The sequence below is a fragment of the Neomonachus schauinslandi genome, chromosome 15 (assembly GCF_002201575.2).
Source record: "Neomonachus schauinslandi chromosome 15, ASM220157v2, whole genome shotgun sequence".
In the NCBI taxonomy this organism is placed as follows: Eukaryota; Metazoa; Chordata; class Mammalia; order Carnivora; family Phocidae; genus Neomonachus; species Neomonachus schauinslandi.
The window spans coordinates 375305-397666 of NC_058417.1; the positions used below are offsets into that span (position 1 = coordinate 375305).

Here is a 22362-nt window from a genome sequence, read left to right on the forward strand (position 1 = left end):
AAAAAAAAAACAGTGTCCCTCAATTTGGGTGTGTTGGATGTTTCCTCGTTAGATTCGGGCCGTGCATTCCTGATTGGAACCCTGCCTAGGTGACATGTGGCCGGCTCAGGGCCTCCGGGGGGGGGGGGGGACACACACACACAATGCCCTCTGCTCTTGGCGGTGGTGTTACTTTAATCCTTGTTCTAGACATTGCCTGATTCTTCTACTGTATGGTTACTCCCCGCCCCCCGCCCCCGCTACTAATAAACATTCTGTAAAGAGACACTTTGAGACTGTGCCAATATCTTGCCCCTCCCCCTGGATTTCGAGTCCGTTGTCCTTCCGGGGGCAGCCCCTCCGTCACCTCTGCCTCCCCAGGTGGGGCACCGGAGTGGGAAAGGTGCTGACCTCGCTCACAGTTGGGTGCTGCTCTCCCGGCCAGCGCCCAGCCTTCCCCATCTGGCCCGGCTCACGTCCTGCACTCACAGCCCATCTCTTGTGCGGGCAGCCAGACCCTCTTTTGCAGAGCAGGGCTCCGGAGACTCATCTCATTTCCCGTCGCGTTAAGCTTCTCTTCCTCGTTGCAGCCGCCGAAGCTGCAGGCGAGGTCAAGGGGACCATCATGTCCTGTCACCCGGGGGAGGCCCCCAGCGGGCTTCAGAGCCTGGGGTGGTGAAACCTTGAGGGCCAGCCTGCGGTGGGCTCAGGAGGAACCTGCGATAAGATGTTCAGCAGTTAGGGCAGCTACTTTGAGGTGGGGGGGCCGGGAACCCACAGGAAGTGACTCGGTGCAGAGCTGATGGGCCTCTGTCCCGGCAGCCATCCTGGGACAGGAGCTCGGGCTGGTGAGGCTGGGGCCATGTCGGCGGAGTGCTGGGAGCCCGGGCCGGGGGGGCACCCTTGGGCCTCGGGCGCAGGTCCGTGCCCCCCTGGGACCGCGTCCGCCCCCTGGAACCTGCCCCGCTGGCGGGCTTGGCTGGCCGCCGCGGTGCTCTGCTACATCAACCTCCTGAACTACATGAACTGGTTCATCATTGCAGGTGAGGAGGGGACGGCGGGCGGTGTCCTGGGAAGCACCTGCTTGCCACTCACTCATGGTCGCCCTGCCACCAGCCAGCACGACGCATCCACGGTGCCCTCCGTCCTGCAAACTGTCTCCTTGTGGAGTACATCCCTGCCGTTCTCCCTGCTGGAGGGAGTTTCAGCCAAGCCCGGGGGGCGGGGGGGCATCGCGTTCCCAATCCAGCCCCAACCTAGGCCTGTGCACACAGGTGTGGGTGCGTGGTGGCGGTGGGGGGGGGGCGAGGGCCGCAGGGAGGGCCTTCAGGCGAAGGCCTGGAGGTTCTGCGTGGAATGCTGAGTGAGGTTGTGGAGGGCAGGGCAGCCGGGCCCAGAAATCGCTGGCTGGGTGCTTCTGGGACAGTGGGCTCTGTGCAAGCCTTGCACATTTTGACTTCCTTCCTGGAGGCCCCAGGGCTCAACCTGCTCTTCTCGTTACTCACACATTCCCTTAACTCATTCATTCCTTTATTCGTTCCAGATTTAAGTCTCTTTTCTCTCTTCATCACTGATACATTCAAGACTGACTGACTGAACGTGAACTATGGGGCTCGGAGACCCAGGGAGGGTCTGTCTGGTGGTTCCGAAGCTCAGGAATGCCCACGTCGTGGGGCAGAGGGAAGCCCAGGCCGGGCTGGGGTGGGGGTCAGGGGGCACTGCAGCAGCCCTGAGGCCAGGACCCTGGTGCACCAGAGACGGGCTCAGCCCACCAGGCAGCGGCTGTGCGGTGAACAGGATCCGAGCTGCAGACGCGTGCAGACGCGAGTCCATCTCCGGGGAGCTCGGAGGGCACACACAGACCAGAGCGGGCTGGACGTTCGCGGGGCGGCCCCGGGACGGCGACTGAGGGTTCTGGCCGAACTCAGAAGAGGGGGCATTTGGGTTGGGTCTTGAAGCTGAGAAAGTTGGCGAGGCAGGAAGCAGAGTGAGCTGAGGGTGTTGGGTGAGGGGTCGGTGTGGGCACACGGAGTGGGGGTGTGCGCTCTGGGCAGAGGTGACCAGAGGTGGGGCAGCAAGGAACTCCTCTAAAAGGGTCTTTGGGGCCAGATCACGGGCTTCGTGTTTGCCAGGCTGGGAGCTTGGGCTTTCTGTTGGGGCAATATGGAGCCACGGACAGTTTTTGGGGTGGGGAGACTAGAATGCGATGGGCGCAGACAGAACAAGACGCGGGCGTCCAGTTCCGGGACTACTGCTGTGTGGTAGGCGGAGGCCCAAGAGGGTGTGTGGGCGTGTGGGCCGAGGGCCGGAGCTGAGCGGGAAGAGGTAGAGAAGCAGGGTGTGTGTGGGGTCGGGGAGTGCCTGGAGCCCTACAGGCTGGGGAGGCCCCGAGTCCGGCCAGCGGAGGCCCTTCCCTGTTGGGACTTCCTCTGGCTGGGTGGAAACAAGGCCGAGGTTGCTGGCTTGGATGAAGGAGGCTGGAAGAAGTGAAACCACGCAGAGTGAGCGGCAGGGACGGCTGGGGGGGCAGGTGGTTTTCACATGCTCTTGTGGGAAGTGGCTCTGTGGGGGCAGATGACGGGGTGGGGGGGAGGCGGGGTCCACTCCAGGCCCCAGAGGGCTGGGAGGAGCTCAGGAGCAGATAAAACCAGGGGCAAGTCCTCACTGCTGAGGATGAAGGAGGAGTGTGATCCTACAGAATTTTTAACTCTTTGCTTTGCTTATTAGTGTTTCTGTTTTTTCTCTCCAACGAATACGTCTTATTCGTGTAATTAAAAGTATTAAAAAGGAAGGAAAGACATACAGGCTGGTGTGGTTGCATGTTGTGGTATTCGGGCCCAAAGCCAATGTCTGAACAAAATTCTCATACGGGGCTTCTCTGCTTCTTGGGCCTTCCTCTGCCTGCTGGCGGGTCTCAGAGGGGTGGGAGGGGGCTGCTCCCCCAGCTCTGAGGGGGACACCTGCAGGGCCCAGCTCAGGGGCTGGGCCCTCCGCCAGCTCATAACTGAATGACAGCGATGATTGCTCTTCCTCCTAATGATGGGGCCTGAGCCTCCCAGCTCAGATAAGCAGGTGCCTCCACTCGGACTAACCCTTGCTGAAGCACTGCCAAAGGCTGAGGGGATTTCGGGGAATAGGGCCTGTTTCCTCTCTCTGTGTTGGGCTGAGTGCCCACTGCATTGGCCTGTGGCCCAGGGAGACCTTGGAGGGGCTCCCGAGGCCCGGCTGGCGTGGAGAAAGAGCCTGCCCCCCTCAGGGAGTTGGGACCCAAGTGGGTCCTTCTCTGAAGCTCTCACGGGCACCATCTGTCTGCTCATGCCTCTGGAAGAACGTGCTTGCGTGTGCGCATGTGCAGCCCAGGGCATGTGTGTCTTTGTATGTCCGTGCTCACGCATGTATGTACACCCACGAATGTCTGGAGCTGGTACCTGAGCAGGGCTGCGGCGCTGCATAGTCATTAACACTGTAGTCTAAGCGAGCTGCGCACCGTGTAGCAACTCGGAGCTGCCGGTCGCTCTGATGAGGATGTGTACGGCAACCCTGCACACGTGTGTATGCGAGCAGGCCTGCGGCGTGCAGACTCCGTGGGCGTGTGTGTGGGTCTGCGCCTCTGCGGGCACATTTCTCTGGGCATGTCCGTTTGTACGTACGGATGCGGATCTGCACGTCTGTGCATCTGTGTCCCAGGTGGATGCTTGTGCATGAACACGGGCGTACGTTTGGGCCTCTGAGATATGTGTTCCCGTGTGCGTTGATGTGTACCCGTCTCTCTGTGTGCGTGTGGGCTTGCATATGCGTGGCGTGGCAGAGACGGGATGAGAGCAGTGGGTCCAGAGCCACACTCTGTGCTGCGCTGGTCAGCTGGGGCCCTATCCCACAGGCGGGGGCAGCTGCCCTTAGAGGCCCAGGAGGCCACTTCCCATGTCCTGAGTGCTGTCCGTCTGTCCACAGGGATGCTGCTGGACATACAGAACTTTTTTCAGATCAGCGATGGCAATGCTGGTTTGCTTCAGACAGGTAAGGAGCGAGTCCCTGCTCTGGAGCTGGGGCCCAGGGCTCATGCTGGGGCAGGGGGTCAGGCTGAGCCCCACCGCGTCCCCTGCGAGGGCCAGTGTGGGTGGGAGGAGGGGAGAATCTGGGCCGAGCCCTTGTGCCTGAGCAGCCGTTTCGGGTTTGAGCGCAGGTGCTGCGAAGGAGCAGGGGGTGGGGCTAGGAAGGCTCCTGAGCTTCAGATCGTGATGAGTGGTCACTCATCCCTCTCCGGCTCAGCTGGGTGCCTGATGCTGGCTGGGGCTGAGAAGTCCTGCCGTGGGCTTTCCCTGAAAAATCTGGCCCTCAGAACACAGACAGACGGACGAGATCTGTACTTGCCACATGGGTTCATACGGGGTCTGGGCCCACAGGACCGGCAGTCAGTCCAGGGGCGGGGAGCAGCCACACCTCCAAGGTCACACACACACACACACGTGTGCATGCACTGTCACGGCATGGGGTACACACCCAACATGTAACTAGCACACGCGTGGCTCCTCCCTGTGGGCCCCGTCCCCTAACAGTCTGCTACCCCAACATCTCAGAACAAGTTTCTGCGGGGACCCCTAGGGATACACAAAAACTTTCTAGGGACCACATGAGCAGACTTTTGAGAGAATCCACTTACAGACCCTCAAGGCTGTGTTTTTCTTTCCTAAAATGGACCTGCTTGAGAAAAAGTCTCTTGTTCTTCCTCCCTGCCTCCCCTTCAGGAAGGAAAACGTCTGTCTTCCCTATTCTGAGTTTACCTTTGGTGCCCTGCCCTGGGGTGGGAAAGCCTCCCGGGTGCCAGACAGAGGGGACCCCCACAGATGCTTGGCTTCTGCGGGGGAGGCCGTGCAAACCAGGCAGAGAGAATGACACAGAAACTTGGGATGTTTCCTCCAGGCCACAAGCCCATGGCAAAGTGTCAAGCCTTATCTGGCTGTCCTGCTGGTGTGACAGTCTACTATTTATCTACGATTTAGAATTCAGAAGTGAGATGTTGTCTCACGGATGGGTGTCAACACATTCATTTCAATTAGAAAAAATGAAGCCAACATTTTAACATCTTTCTTACAGGCAGTCAGTCCGATTTGTTGGATTGATTTGGCAAATAAGGACTGGTTTTACTTGTTAGAGCAAATGTCCGTAGATGGCAGACATTTCCCATCAATTGAATGAATGTGATCTGCAGCCCCAAGTATTTGGATGAAAATATAGTTAAAAAATACAATAATGATGGAAATCACATCCTTTGCAACTATTTAAACTTACGATGAAAACGTTTTAAATGTCGGCTGAAAACACGTGAAGGGTACATGGGTTGATAAGCTTCTTTCTTAAAGCACTGGGGCAAAGAGCCCGCAGACCTCTGCTTTAGACCACGTGTCTTTTCCAACCGCTCTTGTCTCGAGGCGGAGGCCAGCAGCGGCTGCTGACCTTCGAGGAGCCAAAGTGAGACCCTCTGGGCTCAATCCCCACAACCTTCTAGATTAAACAGATAATGGTGGTTGAGTCACGATCTGCCTTCCCTGGTCCTCACCTTGGTGAGCAGGATTATTACTACAAGGCCTCCATAAGTGAGCTGCCAAGGAGAGAGAAGCGTGTGCACGTGTGTGCAAGTGTGTCCCGGGGCTGTGCACGGTGTGTGAAGCAGCCCAGAGAGGTGTGTGGGGGGTGCCAGGGGTTGGAGGCCTGACGACCAGGCTCTCTCTCTCCAGTGACCTCAGGTGAATCTTCACCTTCCCGGGTGGCGGTGAAATGGCCCCAAGCCCCACCCTGCTGTTTGTCCACAGGGCTCAGAGTGGAAGAAGGCCCTGTCTCAAGTGCCCTGTAATATCAACTCATTTACCCTTCACAACAACCCCACAGGGCAGGGATTATTATTATTATTATTGTGCCCATTTCCCCCATGACAAACCTGGGGCACAGAGAGGCTATGGGCTTGCTGAAGGTCACACAGCTGGGATTCCAATCCGAGCAGCCATCTGTAGAGTCCTTCTCTTCACGCCCTGCTCCTTCATTCCTTCCCCTTTGTCTCCGAAGTCATCTGAATCTGGAGCTGCCAGGAGCAGAGGAGTGCACCAGCATGAGTGTGCCTTCCCCCTGGGGGCAGGCTTCTCCATCTCAGGGCATCTGCGGGGTGAAGTTGTTTATATCCTATAAGGGATCCCTGCCCCAAATCTCATAAAAGGATTAGAAGATGTAGGGAAATATTTTTATAACCTTGGGGTAGAGAAGATATGCCTTAAGAAGACAAGAAACAATCCTGGCGGGAGGAAGATTGATACATTTGAGTACAAGAAAGCTAAACTCTTCTGTATGATGGTGGTTGAAACTATAAACGCAGTTAGTAACAACAATGAATAACATTTATGAGGCATTTACATAAAGGTAGGCACTGCCTTTTATATGCTTTATTTCATTTAAAATCTCCATAACCTTCTGTGGGAGGCACAATTACTGTCTCATATCATTGATTCGAGGGGAACAGAAGCGTTAAGGAATTTGCTCAACGTCACACAGCTAGGCAGTCTTTGGTTCAGGATGTGAGCCCAGGTAGTTTAGCCCCAGAATTTGCATTGTAAATCCTTAAAACAAATATAAAGGACTGGGAGACATGATTTGCAAACCACAGGGAGCCCAATAGAAAAATGGGCAGAGGACCTGAGCACAGGAAGCTGCTCAGACTCACTGGACATAAGGACGATGCAGATTAAAACATCAGCGAGACACCGTCTGCTTTTCAACCGTTAAATGAACAAAAACAATATGATTGATCCTATCAAATGTCAGCAAGGGAGCATGAACTTCTGTGCCCGTGTAAATGGATACAGCCTTTTTGGAGGCCTATTTTGGCAGTAGCTATTAAAATTCTAAATACCACTGACACCAAAGACCATTCTCTGTGGAGTATTAGGTCGAACCATATTAAATTGCCGTTTTTTTGTAGGTCAAAACTGGCCTAATTTCTGCAACTGCATATGGCTCAGCCTAATACTAGAGCAGGTCGGGGGGAGTGGGAGGGGCTGGGAGGGGCTGGAACCTGAGCTGGGACGAGTCTGGACGCTCATTAGGCTCGGGCCATGTCAATCATTTGCGCTCAGCGAATGGAGGCCCAGGTGTGGGGCGGGGCCTCCGGTGGAGGCGGGTCCAGGCCGCCTCGCTCCACCTGCGGAGGGTGGAGGCGGTTTGGAGCGGCGAGGGTACCTATGCGCAGGGCAGAGTCGTGCAAAAGCGTGGCCGTTTCTTTGTCCTCGCAGAGCAGCAAATGTGTTCACTAATCCAGTCGCCAATTCAGAAGGGTTTACTTTAAAAAATGGTACAAATACAACCGACAGTGTCAGGGGAATGGTCTACCTACTTCGGAAAACCAGGGCTTTTCCAGCCTCCGGGAACGACCGCTCCTTCTAGACCCTGCTGGTCTGCAGAGCAGGCCCGGGCAGACCTCCCTCGCCTCCCGCCACCCCGCCCCCAGCAGGGGTGCGAGAGCAAAGTCAGACCAGCCCCGCCGGGCGCGAGGAGGGGGGGGAGTTGTGCAAAGACAGGGTCCTGGTGGGGAGCACTGGGGGCCCCCTGTGCTGCTCCAGGACAGGCTCCACCTTCACTTGGGGCTCAGCCTCCCAGGCGCTTGGGGGGCTGCTCGGAGGGGTGCACGGTGAGCGAGCCCAGCCCCTCAGCTCCTCCTCCAGTGCCCCTGACTCTGGGCGTTGGGTTATGTGTTAGGCGGGGATGGGGGCTTCACCGTATCCTTTCCTCCTCCTGGCCCCCACCCACTGCCGCTGCCAGCTTGTGGCATCTGAGCCAGGTCCCTTCTGGGGGCCTGCGGGCCCGTCCGCCTATCCGCCACAGTGGGGGACGCATGTGACCCCTGCCTGTGCCCCCAGTCTTCATCTGCAGCCTGCTGCTGTCTGCACCTGTGTTCGGCTACCTGGGTGACCGGCACGGCCGCAAAGCCACTCTGAGTGTTGGGATCCTGCTCTGGTCGGGGGCAGGCCTTTCCAGCTCCTTCATCTCCCCCCAGGTAGGTCCCCTCACCCCTGCAAGGCCCCCGGGGTCCTGCCCCCACCTGCTTCCTCCCTTGGAAAGCGGATGGGCCTGCCTCCATACATTCCGGGCTCCCGGCTCGCTGCAGGGTGCCTTCCAGGGCCTAGAGAGCGCACCTCCTTGGATGCTCTCAACGGGACCCTTCCTCTCCTGCACCTCCCACTGCTGCCTGTGACCGCTTCTGTCTGGGGAACCCGCCTGCCTGGCAAAGGTGGAGCCCAGAAAAAGGCTTCCCCTGGGCCTGGGGCCCCCGGGAGCAGGGGCCACCCATGTGATGCGGGGGGGTCCTGGGCTGGGAGGCCAGCCAGGGGTCTTTAGCCCCATCCCCACCTCCTCCCCCGGGGGCACGTGTCATCACTCCGGTCCCTTGCCCTGTGGGTGATCCCGGACTCACTGGCGTCTTGCGTCAGCATTCCTGGCTCTTCTTCCTGTCCCGGGGAGTCGTGGGCATAGGCTCGGCCAGCTACTCCACCATCGCGCCCACCGTCCTGGACGACCTCTTTGTGAGGGACCAGCGGACCCGAGTGCTGGCCATCTTCTACATCTTCATCCCTATTGGAAGGTTGGTACCACCCAGGACCCACTTCCCTAGGTGGTGGACTGAGGCCCACAGGAGCCAGAACAGAAGCTGAGCTGGGGATGGGATTTGAATCCCAGCCCACCTCCTTCCCTGCCGGGTCCGTTTACCCCTCTGGGCCTCAGTTTCCTCGTCTGTACAGGGAGGCGAGAACACTGGCCAGTGGGCTGTGTTAGGGTTAATACAGGTGCTCCCTCTACCCTAGGACACTCAGGAAGGCCTGCTTGGGGAGCGTGTGGGGCTGGGCCAGGCATCCCCCGGGGGGAGGGGGGTGTAGGTAGGTCAGAGTGGGATTTGCAATCCAACCTCTGAGCCCTGATCCAGCTTTCCTGGAAGTGCCTGACTCAGGCAGGGCTGAGCCGTGGGTCCTCAGGTAGGGCGGCATTGGGCAGTGGTGCAGGGGACGGGCCTGGCGCCAGAGGTCACCAGTGACCGGACCAAGGGCAGTGGACATCTGGGCCTCACGTGGCTCACTTTTTCCGTGGCAGGGCTGTGAGTAGCAGGAAGCCAGCTCCTTGGGGTGGGGTGCCCAGCACAGGCTGGCTTGGCAGCCTTGGACCTGCCCCCCACCCTCACTGCCCATCCCCCTTGGCCCTCTGTTGCAGCGGCCTGGGCTACGTGCTGGGGTCGGCCGTGTTGCAGCTAACTGGGAACTGGCGTTTGACCTTCCGAGTGAGTCCAGCCTCCTCTTCTTCCCTCCGATCCCCCTGGGCCGGCAGGGACTTTCCAGCCTCCAGTGGCCTTAGCCACTTGGCACGGTCACTGGCGCCATGGGGGGTGTCAGACATTGGCAGCTCAGAAATTGGATGGAACACGACTGTGGAGGTCACAGCCCTGGGTTCAGATGCTGGCTGCTGGGTTTGCTAGCGCGGTGAGCTCAAGCCAGTGGCTTGTAACGTGGGTGGGGTGGTCCGGGCTGCATCATGGAATCTCGGGGAGGGACAGACAAGGGTGGGAGCAGCCCAGGGTAGGACGGGCCTGGAGGGTAGAGGTGGTGAGTCCTCCTGGTCGGGCTCATGGGCCCCAAGGGAGTAGTGTCTACTGCACACATTAAAGGAAGTCCCAAGGGGACCCTACTCCCCAGAGAGGCTGTACTCCTAGGTGTGAGGGCGCAGCCAAGAAATGAGCCCCCTGCCCCACCCCCAGGGCACAGAGCCTCCCAGACACTGGGCCACATGGCTCGTCACCGGCAGGATCTCCTGGGTCCAGGGCGTGTATGTGTGGTCCTGAGCTTCCTGGGCCCTCCCATGCCCAGATCATGCCTTGCCTGGAAGCCGTGGCCTTGATCCTGCTTATCGCGCTGGTTCCAGACCCGCCTCGGGGAGCTGCTGAGAAGCAGGAAGAGGCGGCCGTGGGCGGCCCGAGGAGCAGCTGGTGTGAGGATGTCAGGTACCTGGGGAGAAAGTGAGTGTCCCTCCTCCTCCGTGCACGTCCCGAGAACCCCCGTCTGCCCCAGCAGCCCTGCCCTGCCTCTCTCCGCCTCCAGGGAGCCCCAATGTTCCTAGTCGTCTTCCTCCTCTGAGCTCCCACTCACCAACTGAGGTGCCCCTCCCTCACTTGGAGGCCCCCTTCTCGCTTTGCCATGCGACAGGATGGGGCTGGGAGGGAGGGAAGGGGGAGGCAGTGTGAGTTTTGACTCTGGCTTGGCCACTGCCTTATCCCCGAGTGACCTGAGACTTGGAACTGTACTCCCCTCATTTATTCAATGGACGTAATTCTCCCAGGGTTGCCAGGAGGATGCTGGGAGTTAATCACTCACCTCTGCAAGCCTGTGGGAGTGCGTCCATCCTCTGTCCCAGGCATGGGTGTGGGGGCAGACAGGAGTCAACTGCACTCCCAGGCCCCATGATTTACTGGAATGTGGGGCGCGGACGGGACCCAGCTCTCTTTGATACAGAGCCATGCGACCGGTGGAGGGCACTTGGAGGAAGGTGGGGGCAGCGGGGACAGTGCCCTGGAGAATGTGCCGTTGGCTTTGGGCCTTCTGGGATGGGGAGAGCTGGCCCTGCAGAGAGGAGGGAGGAAGGCCCAGCGAGAAGGAAAGTGTGGAGGGGGTTGTGCAGGGCTCTTAGGCAATGTTGGGGAGATTCCAGAGCCTGGAGCCCTCCAAGCGCCTGGGTGACCAGAGTTTCCAGGCGGGGGGGCAGGGCCTGACAGGAGCCGCTGGGCCCTGCAACCCCAGCCCTCTCCCGGGGGTCTCAGCCAGGACACTTTCTCTTGCAGCTGGAGTTTTGTGTGGTCGACCCTTGGGGTGACCGCCATAGCCTTTGTGACTGGAGCGCTGGGCTTCTGGGCCCCCAGGTTTCTGCTCGAGGCCCATGTAGTGCATGGGCTGCAGCTTCCCTGCCTCCAGGATCTGTGCAACAACCAGGACAGGTGAGGGGCCTCCGGGAGGCGTGGGCCCCTGGCCCGGGTCAGGGGGCTCTTGGCAGGCAAGTGCTCAGGCGGTTCTGAGCCCCAGAGCTCAGTGTCTCAGTGAAGAACCCAGGACTTAGGACCTAGGTGGCCCAGCAGGCCAGGATCCAGCTCTGGCTGAGCTCCTGGGGCTCTGGGTGGCCACAGGCCAGCAGCCTCATCTCCTCTGGGCCAGTTTCCCCACTCTTGGGCTGCTGTGGGGGTCTGAAGGCACTTGGTAGAGGGGTGAGCCTTCTCTGGGGCCTGTGGGGCCTGTGGGGTGATGGGACCTGCAGCGTGAGGCCATTTTACAGATGGCAAACTGAGGCATTGGGATGTCTCGTCACTTACGGGGCTCAGGCAGTTCACACCTGCACTCACGTGTTCTCTGCCTCGTCTGGGGCACCAGGCGTCCTGGGAAAGCTGCCAGGACGTTGGGGTGGAAGATACAGCCATGAGGAGGGCAATGTCCCGCTCCCCCCTCATCCTGCACTGTGCCCAGGCCGACACCTCTCCAGCTCAGCCCCAGGCCCCCGTCACTCCCTTTCTCCTCCTCCTTGTCTCCGCCTTGCTCCTCAGTCCCTGCGGCCCTGCTCCCCGAGGCTCAGAGACATGGGCTGTGGTGCGTGACGCCTGTGTTCCCCCCTTCTCCCCGGCCTCCCCTCTGTCTCCATCTCCCCCACTGCAGCCCAGAGGCGGCTTCACGTGATGTCCAGAATGTCCCACGCCCTCTCACTTGTCTGTGCCTCAGCCTGAGCTGGGCCTTCTGCCTGAGGCTCCCTTCCCTTTTCTGTGGTTACTTCTTAAGCGATCACATTAGTTCAGGCCCGAATGAGGAGCATTTTACCTGAAAAACCCTCTGAGGGTTTATGATAATAAACCCTGTTGTTCCTGTATTATGGAATGAGGAGATGGAAGATCAGAACGGTTAGTGAGTTGTCCAAGCAACAGAGCCAGCCTCAAACCCGTCTGACTCCGGAGCTGGTGCTCCCAGTGCCACATCCTGGAGCGTCTGGAGCCGCCGGGGGCTGCTGGCGACGTGGACATCCGCGGCCTCCCGGTACACAGCAGGTGCTCAGGGGAAGCATCAGGGAAGGAGCGAAGGAGGGCATCCAGTGAGACTGTGCTGTTGGTCTTGGCTCTACTGCTAGCTTGTTATCTCCCGGAGACAGAGACCAGGGTCTCAAAGTCCTGCGGCAGCCCGGACACACGGGGGAGGGGGCCCCGCGGCAGCCCGGACACACGGGGGGGCACAGGACTCACGTTCTCGTTTGGCACTCGCTGGCTCTGCATCCGTGGCCAAGTCAGTTCCCCTTTCTCAGCTTCAGCCTCGTCCTCCGGCCTGGCTCCTCATGGACCCCGTGTGGCCCACGACGTCCTAGGGCCCACGTGGCAGGTGGCACAGACGTGGTGTTTAGAACAACAGAATTGTTCGAGGTCCCGAGGCCAGGCGTCCAGAGTGGTTTCACCAGGCCAGAGCCAAGCTCTGCCAGGCCGCACCCCCTTCAAGTCCCCAGGGGACCGTCCTCCTGCCTTGTCCCCTCTGGGTGCTGCAGGCGTGCCCTGGCTTGTGGCCGCGTCCACAGTCTCTGCAGCCATGGTCCTGTTGCCTTGTCCTCTGTGTCTCAAGTCCCCTTTGGCTTCCCTCTCATAGAGACGCTGGTGGCTGCCTGTAGGGCCCCTCGAATATGGACCCTTAATGTAATCCCAGTGACAAAGTCTGTTTTGCCGTAGAAGGTAACAGTCACAGGTTCCAGAGATTAGGACACAGACATCTTGGGGGGCATTATTCAGCCTGCCACAGAGTAGATAGAAGTCCCGGCGTCGGGGTTCTGCACCCACCTCAGCTATTACTACACCCTCCGTGGTTGGGGTAAGCCCCAGGGTGAGGGTGCGGCAAGGACAGGAAGCTCCAGGACACAGGAGTCCAGCTCAGGCTCTGGGAGTTCTGGGACGGGTGCATGAGCTCGTGTGCTCACATTTATCTGTGCTGCTAGCATGGAGTCAAGAAAGTAAGCCAGAGCCGGGGTCTGTCCTCCAGGATGTCACAGTCTGGTGAACGACCTTGATGGTGGAAACACAGAAGCTGCTCTGGGAGCCGAAGGGAGGGAAGGAATGCGCAGAGGGGCAGGGGAAGGCATCTCCAGAGAGGGGATATTTGTGAGGGGTCTTGAAGGATGGGTAGAAGTTTGGTAGGTGGGAAAACTAGTGAAGAGTGTCCAGATGGAGGAGTGAAAGTCTGAAGTGGGGACAGAAACTCGTCTGGGGGCAGAAGAGGTTGGAGCTGGGGGACGGGGTTGAGGTCAACCAGGGTCAGACCATGAAGGGCCACGTTCATCATAGTGAGTTGGCACAAATCCGGTGGGTGTCTGAGAGCCGGTGGAGGGTTTTCGGCAGGGGTCGGGCAGATCTGTATTTTAGAAAGCGCCCTCAGGGGACCCGTATGGAGTCTGCTCTGGAGGGACAGCTTTCCCCAGGGGGTGTGCAGGGGGCCAAGTGCAGCTGAAGGAGGGCCTGCGAGTGCAGTTAGGAGGGGGCAGCTTGAGAGGGTGCCAAGACCGCGTGGAACAGTGGGGTTCAGGAGGGCGTGGGCAAAGCTCGATAAGGGCCGGGGGATCCTAGGAGCTCAGTAAATAAATGTTCCCGCGCCTCCATTCCCATTCGTGTGGGGGCAAGAAGGCGAGGAGGTTGGGGCCGGAGTGGGACAATTGAGATTTCTGAGGGGGGCAGGTGGGATGCTGAGAGGTTGGAGAAGCTCACTGGAGGTGAGGCATGCTGGGCCGGTCACCCCCATGGCCGGTGACGTCCCCAGGATGAGGCAGGAACGGGGATGGGGGGAGGGGAGTACACGGGTCAGGAGCCTTGGTTCGGAGGGATGGGGAGGGGCTCACAGCCACATTCCCCGTAGGTACTCGGTCCTGCACGGGGGGCTGAACCGCAGGGCAGGGCTGACCCCACCTGGCTGACTAACCCTGCTCTGTTCTTTGTCCTCAGCCTGATTTTTGGGATTCTGACTGTGGTGACTGGCATCGTTGGGGTGGTCCTGGGAGCAGAGGCTTCAAGGAGGTACAAGAAGGTCAACCCGCGGGCTGAGCCCCTCATCTGTGCCTGTAGCCTGCTTATTGCTGCCCCCTGCCTCTACCTGGCTCTCATCCTGGCCCCGGTCACTCTCCTGGCCTCCTATGTAAGTGAGGGCCCCTGGGGCGGTGGGGGGGGGGGGCCTGGTGTGTCGCTCCCGTTCACATGGGCTGATACTGTGCCCGGTCTCTACTTCTGTCTATCACTCCTCCCGGGGAGCATTGGGTGTGCCCATTTTACAGATGCGTAAATTGAGGTTCACCAGGAGTAGCACAGCTGGGAAGGAACAGAGCTGGGATTTGAGCCTGAGCCTTTCTGACTCTAGAGTGTGTCCTCTGAGCCGCTGGTTAACACTTTGGTTGGAGACAGTGGGACTCAGTCATTCCTCGAGGATGCTGTGAGCTCGAGGAGACTTAGGGTACGACGAGGGGAGTGAGGCCCAGATCGGCCACAGCCATGCCACTGTAGAGTGCCGGTCTGACACTATGCCATGTATCCTGTCACCAGGGTGGACCAGGCCAACCAGGCCACAGCGTGGCCACGCCAGCCACAGGCTCACGCCTCCCAGCCTCTGCCAAGGACGCCCTTCCCTCCTGGGCATCGGAATCCTTCTCCTTCTGCAAGGCCCAGTGCAAAGGCTTCTTCTCCAAGAGCCTTTCCAGACCATTCTGTGCTCATGCGTGGGTTCCGGCACCGTGGCGTGTGGGGGGCTGTCCCCCCACACACGTGCCCAGCAGTGTCCCTGGCTCCCCACACCCCGGCCCCGATGGTCCCACCCAAGGGGAAGGGACCCGTGATTCTGCCCCCGCCAGACGGATTGCCCTCCCCCTCCCATGCCGCCCCAAGGTCCTGGGGTCCCCCGTCATGGACACAGATGCCCCTGAGCAGGCTGGACTCAGAAGGCAAATCGCTAACGGCTTTACTAGTCTCCTACCCACGACCAGACCCCACAGATCTTCAGTTACGCTCGTGAACTAAAGAAGCCTGGTCCCATTTCAACCCAACCTTTGGTTCTGCTTCCCAGTACTCTCTGTCCAGGCCCAGAACATGGCACCGGGGCAAGAGGGAGCTGCGGTTGGTTTGGTCCCGCTTGGCCCACCTCCGCTCTGTTCCCCAGGGTGGCCCTCCCCTCCAGGCTGGGCGAGGACAGCCCGAGGTGGGGCAGGATTCTCTGAGTCCAGAGTCGCTTTGCTGTGGCCCAGACTCTGGCTGGCTCTGCGCTCGGGGGCGCTTTGTGGGTTTAGGAGCTCTGGTATTTGCATCGTCCGATTCTTGGTGCAGGTGACCCTGTCGCCTCCATGGCACGGCTTCCCTCTGCTCGGCTCTGCGGTGGCCCCTCCGGCTGTTCCTGCCCGGACCCTGTCGCCGGGCCCCTCTCACGACCCTCGGGCCCTCCCCATCCGTGGCGTCTGTCAGACCCCTGCATGTGCTCGGGATGGGCCTCGGCCCTCTTGTCCTCACGCTCCTGGGTGACGTGCTGGGGTGCCCCCGCGGCGCCCTCTGGCGCGGGAAGGTCAGCATGTCGCTGGCGTCCTCAGTCTGGGGGTGGGCCGCCCGGAGCCCCTCCCCAGCGTCCGCACTCTTCAAATGAACCCTCCGCAACCTTCCCTCTACATGCCGGGGTGGGGGCGCTTCTCTCCTGAGGCCTGAGGGCGGGGCCGGTGCATCTCTCGCGTGTCCAGCCGTGGGTGGGCTCCTGCCGAAATCCCTGGAGAGCAGACAGGCGCTGCTGGCTTGCGTTCTGCGCGTGCTCCTACGTAGCCCTCACGGCACCCTCGCGGGGAAGGGCTTCTCACCCCCACTTACAGATCGGAAGACTGAGGCCCAGAGACAGCAACACAGACAGTGGGACAGACGAAACGGAGAGTCAGCCCACAGACGCCGTACTGACCCTGTCGCCCCTGGGGGAGGAGCAGAGCCCGGCGTACACTAGGCGCTAATAAGAGCCGGGGTTCCCACTGACATCCTGGCGGAGGGAGTGGAAGACGGAGAGGGGGCTGTGTGGGCCCGACCTTGCGGGCAGATGGAGGCCCATCACGGGCCTGTCCCTGCATCGGCTGGGGCCGTGGACCCCTGCCAGCCCTGCTTCTGCCACGGTCTTGGTTGGCTCTGGGAGGCGGCTACTTGGCTGTGTTTAGGGGACACAGCTGTCTCCCCCTCTGCAGCCGGGCGCATCTCCAGAGCTGGATGCCTCGTCTGGAAGTGACATTGCGCCTGGCTGACAAAGCCACCTGCAGAAATTCTTCTCGAGGCCTGGCCAAGGGTGAGGGGCTGCGGGGCAGGACGGTGGGCAGGCCCGGGGCAGGACGGTGGGCAGGCCCGGGACACGTCCCGCCTCTGGTGCCAGGAAGCCGCTCCTTCCCGTGGCTCGTGTTCGGGCCTGGGGGGTACCAGCGGCACTGAGCCCCCAGGCCAGGCTCCAGCCTTCCAGGAGCAGCGCGGAACCTTCCAGACCTCCTGAGCAGGAGCCCGCTCCGTGCTTCCATCTGTGCCTCTGACGTCTAACCGTCGTTGGGACTTGAGATCCAGGCCCCGGCTGCTTCCCACCCGCCCAGCTCCAGTCACAGAACCCTCCCACGTCCAGGCCCACGCTCCTCTCCCGGTCCCCTCTGCCTGGCGTGGCGCAGGCCTTCTGTCTTTCTCCAGGACCCAGGCCAGGAGCCGCCTCCCGGGCTGCTCACCTTGCTGCTCACCTACCGCAGTTTCTCTTCCCCACGTGGCCGGTGACACCGCGGACCTTCCCGGGCTCCTAGGTGCCTCTGGAACCCAGTCCGGCTCCTCCTGTTGGCACTCGAAGCCCTCGGGGAACTACCCGGATGGCCCTAGCGGCCGCATCCCCCGGGGAAGGCCCCTCCTGGTTCCCTCCCCGCCCCGTACCTCCGCGGAGCTTCCCTGACCGCCGGGCCCCACCCTCGCTCCCCTCCTGGTGCTCTCAGGCTGTCTTCCTCATGCTCTGACCGCTCTCCCAGCCCAGGGGTCCAGGGCGGTTCCCATCTTCCTCAGTGCTGGGCCCGAAACTCAGTGCCAGGCATTCACATCATTCAGTCATTCAACAAACATCGAGGGCCTGCAGAGGGCCTGCTGGTTTAACTGTGGTAGGTACGGCAGCGGATAAGGACTAAGCATCTCTGTCCTTGGGGGGTTACATCCTCGCCGAGGGAGGCAGCAGGCAGGCAAGACAGGAGTGCGCTTCAGGATGTTTCGGAGGATGCAGCGCTTGGGAGTGTGTGGGGGCGGATTTGTGCGGCCGTGGGCTCCCCAGGAGGCGGTGTTGGGCGAAGACATGTGGGCGGTCCTGCAGGAGGTGCAGGAGGGCTGGTGTGGGTCGTTAGGGTCCCGGGGCAGATGCACACCTGCTGGGTCTGAGGCACCGCAAGAACCCCGTGCTTAGTGAGGAGGGACGGACAGGAGGACAGGAGGTCGGGGTCGCAGGGGGCCTGCATGCATCGGCGGGGACCGGCTGGGGCTGAGTGAGGGGGTCTGTCGAGGGGCCCACGTGGCTTGTCCTTTACCGATACGGTGCAGTGATCGTCCTGTGTTAGCCAGACTTGCGTTCCCGGTGCGGACCCTGTCTTGGCTGCGCCTTCGCCACCAGAGATGCTGACGTGGACTGTGGCGGCGACCCCACGGAACGCCCTGACAAGTCCTTCTTCCTCTTTCATTTTGGGAAGAGTTTGGGAATGATTTGTGTTAATTCATCTTTAGACGTTTTTAGAATTCACAGGGGAAGCCATCTGGTTCTGGGCTTTTGTTTGTGGGAAGTTTTGTGGTTACTGACTCGGTGTTTACTTGTTATAGATCAATTAAGGCTTTTCATTTCCTTTCTGTCGCTTTCGATAGCTGGCGGCTTTCTAAGAGTGTGTACCTTTGTGTAAGCGTCTGATTTGTTGGTGTACGGTTGTTCGCGGTAACCCCTTCCAGTCTCCGCGAGGTCGGCAGGCGTGCGCCTCTCCCACCCTGGTTTTAGTGACCTGTCCTTTCTTCCTGGTCGGTGTCAGTTCGCTGCCAATTTTGGCTTTATTGATTTTCTCTATTCTTCGGTTATCGGCCCACGTTTAGTAGGATCAGTCTGGTTGCTGTGGACACAGGCGTGGGCAGCGCTAGGCCATTGCCCTGACCCGGATGGGGCAGCGCGGCTGCGAGGCGTGGGCCAGAGCCGCCCCACGGAGGCGGGAGGCGTGGGTGGATCGCGCCTGGTGACTCCGTGTGGGGTGTGAGAGAACGCAGAGGCGCGGGGACCTCTCCGCCCGGGGGACCGGGAGAGGGCCGTGGCAGGTGCAGCGGGTTTGGAGGACACAGTGGTGGGAGGTGCTGGGGGGGACTTCGACGTGGAGTCTGGAGCTGGGGGTCACAACGTCACCCCTGCAAACCTAACAGGTGGGGCCTGGCTGCGGCCCAGCAGGAAGCACCGTCAGCAGGTCTGGGGGACGTCCGGGGCCGATGTCAGAAAGGGTGTCCGGAGAGGGCTGCGGGATTGACTTGTGTTCAGGAGGGGAAGAGTCACTTGGGTCTCGTCCGTCCGTCCGTCCGTCCGTCCGTCCGTCCATGTACCCCTTCACCTCCCCAGATTCCAGGAACCAAACCGGTTCTTCCTGCACTGTCTCTGACCATCCGGGGGAAACGGATCTGGCTTCTCGGGAAGGCGGGCCCGTGTGCGCGTGCGTGCACTGTAAGGTGAATCTATTCAGGTCGTAGATACGCGTGTGGACACGTGTGTCTCGCGTGTGTGCATCTCTGTGGGCCCACGTGGTCGCGCCGTATGTGGACTGCACGTGTGTGTGAGGTGTGTAGGAGCGTGTCTGTGTGCTGTTTCACGGGTCTGTGCATGAGCGTGCACACGCGTGTGTGTCCAGGCACCAAGCGTCGTGCGCACATCGTGTCGACCCACTGCTCCGTGAGGAGCGATTTGGGGCAGCGTTGTGCGCCTGCCCCCACATTTCTAGAAGTAGGGGCCGCGCTGTGCCGGATGTTTCCTGGCGGTGAGGTTCCCTGAGCTCATGAAGTCTGTTCTGGGGCCTTCCCGGGAGCCCATGCCCGGAGCCCACCTCCACAGAGAGCGTTCCATCTCGTCCCTCCCTCCGGGCCCCTTGGCAGGGGAAGCGGGCTGCTCGGCTGTTAATTAGGATCCAGACACGCACAGCGGGTCTTGGCTCACACCCCCTTCCTTGGCCTCCTTCCCAGAGCTACTGCCCTTCAGAGGAGAAGGGGTTTATACTCGGAGCCCAAGGTAAGGGCTCCACCATTTCCGGCCCGGTGGCCACAGGACGCGGCTGAATGTCAGCCACCCGCCTCAGGTGGGCTTTGTGGTCCAGATGGAGGGGCAGGAGTCGGGACGGGAGTGCGTGGGCATCGAGGCTTCGGGAAGACCTGGACGTTGTTCCTGCAACTGCACTGCGAGCTGTGTGAGCCGGGGTAAGAGCTTGGCCTTGCTGAGCCCCGGTTCTTGGTAACGTGGGGTGCTAGTCCCGACCTCTTGGTTTCCCTGAGGAGCTCAATGAGCTTCCATGCCTGTTCTAGTCACTATGGGATGTGGTGAAACCCAGCAGTTTTAAAACAACAGAAACACTTGTTTTGCTCATGAGTTTGCCGTTTGGGTGGGTCGGGGGTGGGGATAACTTCTCTCCTTCCCACTTGAGGTTGACTGGGGGGGCTGGAGCGGGGAGGGCCGGACCATCAAAGGTGGTAGACGCTGGAGCTGTCAGCAAGAACAGCGGCCCGTGACCTCCCCGCGGGGCCGGGGCTTCCTCAAAACATGGCGGCTGGCCCCCAACGACGAGGGTCCCGAGAGGGCCCGGTGACACCACTTTGCCTTTATGACCTGCCCTTGAGAGTTACACAGCATCACTTTTGAGGGAACAGGTGAATATTCAGTGTCTGTTTGGGGTAAATATAATCTGGGCTCCTCCGGGCACCCAGCCATGAAGCCCCACAGGTGTGGGCCACCCTCAGGGGGCTTCTAGTCCCACCTGCTCTTCCGGCCTCACAAGCGAGAAACCTTGGAGTGGGGTCTTCACCCTCAAACCCCTGTTGGGCCCCGAGGGCCTCAAGGTGCAGAGCCCAGCAGGGTGAGGTGGCTGGGAATGAGCAGAAACGTTCGCTCACTTATCAGATACTTCCCGAGCACCTCCGTGTGCCATGCACCATTAGGGGGGAATGTGTTCTGTGGAGACTAACAGAGCAGGGAAAGGGGACAAGAGGAGGGACCGGGGCCAGGCCAGGTGGTCAGTGAGGCCTTGCCGAGATGGTGACACTTCAGTAGCAGAGTGAGGAGCGGAGCTGGGTGGACATCGGGGTACGGTGGGAGGGAGCAGCCGATGCAGAGACCCTAGGGGGAGAGCATGGCCTGTGTGCTTAAGGAAACCTGGTGGGAATGGGGCGAGCTGAGGAAGAGCAGAGGACGTAAGGTCAGAGGCAACGGCCATGGGGTGCAGAGCCCTGTCCACAGAACAGGCCTCGAGCGTGAGAGAAGTGGGAAATCATGGCAGGATCTCTAGCACAGACATGAACTGATCTGACTCGTGGTTTTGTAACAGTGACCTGTTGCTGCATAACAAATCACCCCCCAAACAGTGAATTGCTATTTCTTACGATTCAGTGGGTTGGCGGGTTCCACCTGTGCTCACTCACGTGGCCGCCTGGACCTGGAAGAAGGCGTGGGCTGGACATCCACATTGGCCTCCCTCCTGTCTGTCTGTGGGCTCCTGGGTTCTCCTCTGAGTGGACGCGTCCTCTGCTGTGTGGCCTGCCTTCCCACAGGGCTGTCTCAGGGCAGCGCTCCCGGAAAGCATGGATGGAGGCTGCCACGGCTCCCGAGGCTCAGGCCAAGAACAGCACCACTGCCTCCGTGTCTTGTCGGTCGGAGCAAGGTGCAGGCCGGCCGGGTTCACCATGCCCATGCAGGGTGTGGACTCCAGGATGCGTGATCACTGTGTGGCCACTGTCTTCCCTGTGATTTGACAGGGCCTCTCTAGGGGCCGTGTTGTTGGCAGAGTGAGAAAGGACAAAGTCAGAAACAGGGAAACCCATGAGGAGGCTTTCCAGTAAGACAGGCTTGAGCTGCTTGCGGCGTGGGCCCGGGTGGGGTGGAGGAAGTGTGGAGAAGGGGTCAGGTTCTGGGTATGTTTGGGTTACGCGTTGGGTATCGGGGGAGAGTGGGGAGGAGCCAGGGTGACCCTGGGTTTCGGCAAGCCATCCGAGGCAGCGTTGCCAAATACCAATCCAGGACACTGAGGGAGGGGCAGTGCTTTGTTTCGGAGGGGGTGGGATTAAGAATTCGATTTTCGGGGCGCCTGGGTGGCTCAGTCGTTAAGCGTCTGCCTTCGGCTCAGGTCATGATCCCGGGGTCCTGGGATCGAGCCCCGCATCGGGCTCCCTGCTCCACGGGAAGCCTGCTTCTCTCTCTCCCACTCCCCCTCCTTGTGTTCCCTCTCTCGCTGTCTTTCTCACTGTCAAATAAATAAAAAATCTTAAAAAAGAAAAAGAATATTAATAGTTAAAGAGGCATCTGTTACCGGGGCACCTGGGTGGTTCAGCCGTTAAGCGTCTGCCTTCAGCTCAGGTCGTGATTCCAGGGTCCTGGGATCGAGCCCCGCATTGGGCTCCCTGCTCGGTGGGAAGCCTGCTTCTCCCTCTCCCACTCCCCCTCCTTGTGTTCCCTCTCTCGCTGTCTTTCTCACTGTCAAATAAATAAAAAATCTTAAAAAAAAAAAAAGAATTTAATAGTTAAAGAGGCATCTGTTACCGGGGTGCCTGGGTGGCTCAGTCGTTAAGCGTCTGCCTTCGGCTCAGGTCGTGATCCCAGGGTCCTGGGGTCGAGCCCCGCATTGGGCTCCCTGCTCAGCCAGGAGCCTGCTTCTAACCCTCTCCCACTCCCCCTGCTTGTGTTCCCTCTCTTGCTGTGTCTCTCTCTGTCAAATAAATAAATACAATCTTTAAAAAAAAAAAAAGAATTCGATTTTCGACGTGATAATTCGAGATGCCTCTTCGGGCATTAGCTGGAGACGTCAAGGTTTGAGTCTGAAGCTTGGGAGAGCGGTCTTGGCGGTCAGGTGAAGCCGCGAGGCTGAGCGGGGTTGCCAGGAGCGCGTGCGCAGAGGGGAGGACCACGGCTGGATGGAGCGCTCCGTGCCAGGGCGTGGGTGCCTCCCGCTCTACTGCGCCCCCCTCCGCTCTACCGCGAGGTCCGGAGGGGGCGGACGGTTCAGCTCGCCACACTGTATCACATGCGTATCTTCCTTTGCGGAAACTTAAAACATAAACACCACAGTGGAAAG

General features: G+C 60.1%; 1 protein-coding gene across 1 annotated transcript in view; it reads left to right on the top strand.

Moving 5' to 3' along the window:
* Window positions 1-841: 841 nt before the first annotated feature.
* The window catches only part of SPNS3 (sphingolipid transporter 3 (putative)), a 32828-nt gene continuing 11307 nt past the window's right edge, over window positions 842-22362 (top strand). Inside the window, exons 1-8 of the mRNA XM_044921788.1 lie at window positions 842-1022; window positions 3931-3996; window positions 7881-8017; window positions 8451-8602; window positions 9223-9289; window positions 9873-10021; window positions 10841-10993; window positions 14006-14195. Coding sequence (XP_044777723.1) covers window positions 842-1022; window positions 3931-3996; window positions 7881-8017; window positions 8451-8602; window positions 9223-9289; window positions 9873-10021; window positions 10841-10993; window positions 14006-14195 — 1095 coding nt within the window. The remainder of the gene's footprint in view (window positions 1023-3930; window positions 3997-7880; window positions 8018-8450; window positions 8603-9222; window positions 9290-9872; window positions 10022-10840; window positions 10994-14005; window positions 14196-22362) is intronic.